This window comes from Meleagris gallopavo, chromosome 4, assembly GCF_000146605.3.
Source record: "Meleagris gallopavo isolate NT-WF06-2002-E0010 breed Aviagen turkey brand Nicholas breeding stock chromosome 4, Turkey_5.1, whole genome shotgun sequence".
In the NCBI taxonomy this organism is placed as follows: Eukaryota; Metazoa; Chordata; class Aves; order Galliformes; family Phasianidae; genus Meleagris; species Meleagris gallopavo.
In genome coordinates, this window is record NC_015014.2 from 53,380,469 (window position 1) to 53,388,091 (window position 7,623).

The 7,623-nt window shown below is 36.9% G+C and overlaps 1 protein-coding gene across 1 annotated transcript in view; it reads left to right on the forward strand.

The window, feature by feature from the left end:
* Positions 1 to 7,623, forward strand: part of DHX15 (DEAH-box helicase 15) — a gene marked incomplete at its 5' end in the record, with an annotated part of 36,719 nt that overhangs the window by 2,795 nt on the left and 26,301 nt on the right. The window contains 3 exons of the mRNA XM_010710334.3: positions 1,602 to 1,795; positions 2,603 to 2,762; positions 3,175 to 3,393. Of these exons, the coding sequence (XP_010708636.2) occupies positions 1,602 to 1,795; positions 2,603 to 2,762; positions 3,175 to 3,393 (573 nt within the window). The remainder of the gene's footprint in view (positions 1 to 1,601; positions 1,796 to 2,602; positions 2,763 to 3,174; positions 3,394 to 7,623) is intronic.

Sequence of the window (7,623 nt, forward strand, 5' to 3'; positions counted from 1 at the left end):
TAAGAAAATTTAGGATTTTTGTAGGTAGGGTTTTTTTTGCATCAGTAGAGATTACTTTATGTTCTATAAGATCTAGATGATGGAAGTTGTTTCACATTCCCGAAAATGGTCATCAGAAATAGAAAACGTATATCATGGTTCTTTGTCTTTTCTAAAGCGGGACTTGAAAACTGTTCTGGTAATCTTTTAAATCAGATTAATGTGTTGAAATCTACATAGGCTTTGTCTTTCATTTGATACCAGCGTTGTAGGTTTTGTTGTTTCCTGGAAAATGGCCTCTAAATTACTTCCCTTTACTGTATCCTGAGAAACCTGCTTTAAAGCTCATGTCAGGATTGGCTCTGTTTAAAGTTAGGAAGCTTCACCTCATTCAGAGTTGAGTTTTTCCTAGTCACTTGAGAGGCAGCTTCATTTTTCTACGCTCCACTCCTGGGAAGTGTGTATGTGCTACTGGGTAGGATTCCAGATTCATGTCTTTAGTATTCATGAGCTGTTGCTATTTTTACTTGAATTTCCTACTTGAGTTTGTTCAAAGTTGTTACTCTTTACTTTCCTTTTGTTTTTTGTACTTACAACGAGGGATATGTTTTCCTTTTTAAGAAAAAAAACAAAACAAAACAGCTTTTCATTAATCTGCAGTTGTCTATTGTGCATATGTTCAGTTATTTCGATTTTGCTGTAGAAATACAGTATTTGAGAAAAAAAATCTGCTTATGTTACTTAAAACTACACAGCTTGTTCTACTATTCTGTATTGGTTCAGTGCATGAATGGTGACACTTTTTTTTTTCTTTAATCATGAGCTTTTTAGAGTACTTTTAAAACCAATTAGTAAGGAGGAGTCGATTTTATGTCATCTGTAGACTTAGGACTGGCCCTGCCTGGAAGTCATCTCCTCATAAAACACCACGTGGAACATGTTAATATTAAATTTTCTTCAAGCTTTTACTGACCTTACAAATTCTTCTGAATAAAGCTGTTTATTATTCCTGCTTTCCTGGAAAACCAGTGCCTGACAAATAAGCAAAGCATGTCGTTATAGGAACTGATACACCAGGATTTCATATCTGTTTATAACAATTTCAAAGAACAAGAGTTAACCAAAGGAGCGTAACTTGCTTATTTGTCATGATCTCTGGGTAGGCAGGTTTTATATCATTAAAATATATATTTTTGCTTAATCTACATTAATAAGCAGTGTTTTTTTTTAAGACACAAAGTATAATTTGTTTACTGTAAAACTTAAAGGACCTGACTGTGCTATTGATCTCAATCCTGCGTATTAACTTCAATCTTTTGCTTTTGAGCACGATGGCTGCTGCTAACTATCAGTGTAAGCTACTGAACTAACAGAGGTACTGTGAGCCTGTTTATTTCTTTGATAACTTCAGAGATAGTTACGTATTTGCTTAAGGAAGCATGGTTTACTTAACGGTGTTGAGTCTAACTAGTCTGTCTGCTTCCCTAGTCTGGACAGTTTTGAACGCACAGTTGTCACCTCAGTGGAATTACAAATATATTTATTTGATATAACTACTGTGTTATATACATTGTATGTGGCTATTAAAACCGTGGCTAAAACTGAATTTTTTTTCTTGACAGATCCCTCAGTGGTGTGTTGACTACATGCGCTCGTTACCTGGACCAAAGAGGGGAGTGGCATGTACCCAGCCGAGGAGAGTAGCTGCCATGAGTGTGGCGCAGAGGGTTGCTGATGAGATGGATGTAATGTTGGGCCAGGAGGTTGGTTACTCCATTCGATTTGAAGACTGCAGTAGTGCAAAAACTATTCTCAAGTAAGTATGGTGACTGTCCAATAAAGGACCCTGTGAAGGATGTTAGCAAAATTTTGAAAGGAGTAATGAGGAAGTAGTAGTGAGTGGAAAAGAGAGAGAGAGGGGCTGTAGTGTCAGATGAAAGAAATACAGGCTGCGGGTGTGGAGTAGACTTGAAAATGAGTTGTTCTTAAAGGAAAGTTATGTGTTGAGCTGACTTCTATCAGTGGTAACTTCGTACCCAAAATAGTTCTGGTGAAGTTTGGAGTTTACTTCACTAGTAAGGAGAGGTACTAGTAAGTTTCAGGACTGATCTATGCCTAAGTCTAGGGCACATAACTGAGGTTTGAGTATGCTTTTGTTTTGTCAACTGTTCCAGATATCAGTGCTTTGTTGATGAAACCGAGCTCACTTAGTACATGGTTTGCAGATCACATTCAGAATGGTCAGTTAAAAATGAAACTGTTGTAGGAATAGTGTTTCTAGGATTTGAGTTCTATTTTTTTTTCCTTTATTTTCTTGTCTTTAATTGTAGATCTGGAAGCTTGCCAGTAGTAGTATTAAAACTACTCATAAATGTTGCCAAAACTTGTTGAGTTTGATTTTTAAAGCTTAGTCTCTACTGTATCTCTACTACCAAATACTGCCCTTTGGTTACTTCTATCTGAAAATGTAAATGGATTTGTTGCTATGCTGGAAATAGTTTACTAATGCTTCAATTCTAAAAATAAGGCTTGTAAGGGCTTTCTTCAAGTAACCTAGTGAATAATAAGAAAGAAGATTCTTTATATATCAGATTTAATAAATAGAAATTGTCTTTGTATTCAGGTATATGACTGATGGTATGTTACTTCGTGAAGCAATGAACGATCCTTTGCTGGAGCGCTATGGCGTTATAATTCTTGATGAGGCCCATGAGCGAACACTGGCTACGGATATTTTGATGGGAGTTCTGAAAGAAGTTGTAAGACAGAGAGCTGATTTGAAGGTCAGTAATGATGAAGCCTAGCAACATCTCCTTTGTGTTTAATCATGCTGAAGTGTCTATGTGTTTACCACCAGCTAATTATAAAGAAAAATAATCAATTGATATAGATTAACAGGCTTTTTGATCTGTTAATGGTGAACTGTATTAGAAAGATAATGCTAGGAAGGCCTTAGTGCAATTTGTATTAAAGAAAATACTAGGAAGGCACAGTTATATCTGTGCCTTTCTGTATTTAATTAGGATGGGTTTTTTGACCTGGAAATAAAGGTGCTGTATTGAAGTGATAAAAGCATGCTTAAATCATGGCTAGCATTGAGTTTCGTTTCCTGCTACTGTATTTTATATGTGTAACATTTCACAGGTCCTTGTCAACCTTTGGGGTAACTTTTTTTGTTATTGTCTAAACCTACAGGTTATAGTTATGAGTGCTACTTTAGATGCTGGCAAGTTTCAGATCTACTTTGATAACTGTCCTCTTCTAACTATTCCGGGTCGCACCCATCCTGTGGAGATATTCTATACTCCAGAACCAGAAAGGGATTACCTTGAAGCTGCCATTCGAACAGTAATCCAGATTCACATGTGTGAAGAAGAGGAGGGAGATCTTCTACTCTTTCTTACTGGACAGGAGGTATTTTTTTCCGTTTTCCATACACTATTTCATACAGAAAATGTTTTAAAGTGGCTTGTATAGGTGGAAATGTTTAGTTTGATTTATTGTTTGGATATGGTGTGAGAAACTCTGCTTGCCATACATTGCAGCTCAGTACTTGAAATGAATTTCCGAGACGTCTCTAAAGTGAAAGTTTTCATCCTAGTCGTTTATTTCTGAAGTAGAAACATGGCATGTAAAACCCAGGTTTGTACTGAGAAGAACTCAAAACATCTGGGTATCTGGTAGTGTGGGGGATTTGACTGAAAATGTAGTTTGTCCACTTCTGGATATGTATGGTACAACGTAGCCAAAGAGTTAGCGCTTTGCTTCTGATGCTGAGAGTTCTCAGAAGTAGTTTTAATAAAAATGTTTCTTTCTTTCCCTCTATGAATAGCTTTGATTATTACATAATGGTTGTTCTATACCACAAATGATGGGAGTTGCATCTCAGAAATGTACTTGGTGACTTGTGAAAGATGATTTTACAAAAATGCTTAAGCTGAACTGCAAGAAATAATTTTGTGGAAATCTTAAATCTTTTGTCTGGGGTAAACTGTATATTTTTATTATCGGTTTTTACATTTTTTTGAATATGTAGTAGGCTGTGATGGAGGAGAACGTAAAAAAAAGAAAGAAATTAGGCCTTGTGAAAAACTGATTTAATCAAATCATGTAAAATCCCTATTTCTAATAAGTAGGAAAAAAAAGCAGCTAGCAAAACTGTTTGGGGTTGTTTTTACTTTTTTCTGGTAGTGGAGATACTGCTAATGGGAATTCTCAGCTGATTTTTTTTCTTTTTAATGTGCCTAGTCTTTTCATTTCAACAGACACTTTGCTCAGCACTTTTTTTTTTTGGTTAGTTTTAAGCCTGTAGCCACTTTCTGTTTTGTGCTTGTCTCTACTCTTCCACAAGACACCTTCCTCTGGCTCATTGTTCTTGCAGGTGCTTGTCTTGAAGAGATCCTTCAAATGATTTGAAACAGCTTTGTGTCTTGTTGTAATCTAAACTTAGACAGCCTTAACTATGCCAAGGGTGAAAGAAACTACACAAATAGTCAGTGTTGCTAAAGGTCCACAGGTCTGTTGTGTAGATCTGGTTATACAGATACATGTAGGTTGCCTGCTAGATCGGTTTTAAGGTATTCCATTAAAAAAGTCTTCTGGCAGATAATCTCTTCCACTAGAGAGCAAAAATAAAATACTTTGAGTATCGTAAAATAGTCTAGACTTGTACTACTGCTTGGTCTGAAATGACGTAGGAATTTTTATAGAGCTGGAAAGTGTGGTGTATGTACTGCTATTTGATTCAGATCCAGTAGGCTCGGTGGCCCAAGTCTTACAGTTGTACTCTTGGTTGTTTTTTTTCTCCCAGCTAGTAATGTCCTGTAGTTCTTGTTTTTATTTTGGAAAATTACTTGAATAAAATGCAAGATGACTTTATTCCTTATTTAAAAGACGGATTTTCAATACTAAAAGAAGTTTGGGATGTCTTAAGTGTAAGCATGCAGATGTCAATTGTTCTGATATCTTTGGAAAGATTTTAGGTTAGTAATAGCAGTGGTCTAAGGCAGGAAAAGGGTAGAAGGTATCTTGGCTTCCCACAGTCTGAAGTGGTTTTTATATAGGTGATAAACTGGATTGCGGTTAAGGCAAGGTTGATGATGGAAGCAGGAGTTATCAGGGAAGATTGTGTTGCTGGGCCCAGTTGAAATACTGTCAGAAACTAAAAGAATCTTAATTAAATAAGTCTTTAATTGGATGAGGATAATTTCTATATCACTAACAGTTTTCCTTCGCAATAGCTGAAAAGTGTGTATGTGATATCACAAACTACTTTTGAGGTCACTTGTTTCTTTACAGGTTGCTCAATCACTAAAACTGCGGACCAAAGTGACAGAGACTTTCTTATGAGGAAATTGAAGGCAAAACTAACAACTTTCTTTAGTCTCAGCAGTGACTGAATGGCTTTAAGGTGGTTAATGTGTAGTGGGTTGCAGTGAACACAGGTTGTCTTACTTCAGCTTCACGTAGAATGAATTGAGGTTTGTAAACTGGAAGAAGAGTAATACCAGTAATTGTGGTCGAGTGCTAAAGGCATGAAGTTTCTTGCTTTTCATTTGAGATGCCAGCATTAAATATTTCAAACAAGTTGAAAAATATCTTCAGTTATGCTGAGACAAATTCAGTGTTGACTTGCTGACAGAGGAATTCTCAGCTATGGTGAAGTGTTGACTTTATCCTTGTAAAGACTGTTCCTTCCCTATCTGCTGTCTTTCTTGTATTTTACAAAGTTTTGTTTCTCTGAATCTGTGAGTATCTTCTAGAATGGTGAATTTCAGAAGACCAGTCATTGTAGCTGTTGCTTATTCTGATCGTAGCGTTTCTGATCGTAGCGTTTCTGATCGTAGCAGTTTGCATTCATTCCTTGGCAGAAAGAAAGAAATTTATGAAGTTTCAGACGCCCTTGGTTATAAAGACAAAATTTCTAGATGGCAGCTAGATGTGGCTGGCTGTACCTTGTCTGTCATTTTTATCTACTTCTACAAATTCCTAAGATGTCTACAGAAACTTCTGGTTTGTGGAGCCTTTCTGATTTTTTTTAATTATGTATTCCACCCTCATTATTTTACACAAGATGAAATTGACTTGAACGTTTTTTTTGGCATTTGTTTTCTTCAGGGTTAAAAGTCGACTGGCTCATTTTTATCCAAGATGAAGCTGTATCTTAATTGTGTACTGTATCAGCTGATTTGCTGTAGTTAAGACTGCTGGCAACTATTTAAAAGATTTTAAGAGCTGGAGCAGACCTGAAGTTCTTTTGATGTTCAGGGATTCTTTGTGTAGGCCTCCCATACAGTGTCAACTGAAGAAGGAAGCACTTCTGAAATCAAGTTCCAAAGAATCATGTTTACAAAATAGTTCAGTTATTTTTTTCCTATATGTCATGCTCATAGATGGTTTTACTAAATGTTCTTAAAACAACAGCATTAGTTGCAGTCTTTTTGTGGAATTGTTTTTTTGAAAGCTGATAATATATGGTTTCCATCTTAAGATGGACTGGAGCTTCACCAGCAAGTTGTGTGGATGGTCACATGTTAGTTAGCATTTGAGCCGGGATGGTTGCTGGTACTTGAGGCATGTCAGTGGCGCAGGGCAACTTTGGTCATTTGGTGGAGCTGCTTTTGAGTTCCAGTGCAAGTTGAAGCCTCAGTCCCTGGTATTGTGGATGAGTGCTGCACACAAACAAAGGGCAGGATATTCATACTATTGGATAGGATTGTTAGCTTGGAGGGGGCAGTTTAACTCATTAGGCTCATTCCAACTAGTCTTCCCAGGTTTCCTCTTACTCTTTTTTTGACCACCATTTCAGCAGAACTACTTGTTCAGCACAAACTTGCTGCTCATGGTGTGATGCTCTAACTCCATAATATACATAAGTGCTTCTATAAGCCTTCAGGAGGTGTGCCTCATTCTGTACTGCATAAATACCATCGGGGAGAAAATGAATGACTTTCTAGTGATCGTTCAGTTTAAATAATATAGTAAAGACTATTTTCAACAGTAGGTGGAGGGAAGGGGTGGAATAGTGCTCTGCTTGATAAGAAGCAAAATTGATCCCTTCTGTGGTTAATTTTATACAGCTCCTTTTAGGTGAACTGGTAATTATATGTTCAAAACCTTCTTGATTCAGAGCTAGGGAATATTGGAGTAGTGAGGTGATACACTTAACAGTGCAGATGCAGTATTGGAAGAATTTGGGGGAGCTGGGGATGTAGTTATGCTTCACTTGTTCCTTTCTCTTAACTATGTTCTGATGCAGAGCCTGAGGAACTAATATATTTCTAAATTAAATTGGCACAGATATCCAAGTCATATCCAGAAGATTTTCTGTGATTAGACTTTCATAAGTAGAATCTTCCAGGAAACAAGCCAAACGATCCACTGCCACAAACAACAACAAAAAAACCCCACAGTACTATTAATTAGGCTTTGTTTGTGTTTTTAATCTTGCTTTTCTTCTAGTATTTGCTGATAGGAATCAATGCTGGGAGGGTCATACGGAATGGGAATTCATCACTCATTAAGCCCTTTGGTGAGTCAGAGTTTAAGGCCACATCACTTAGAACTCTTGCAGTTATAAATACTGACAGCTTGCTGTTGTCTTCCTTGACCACCTCTGCTGGGGTGAAAAAACTACTTTTTTTT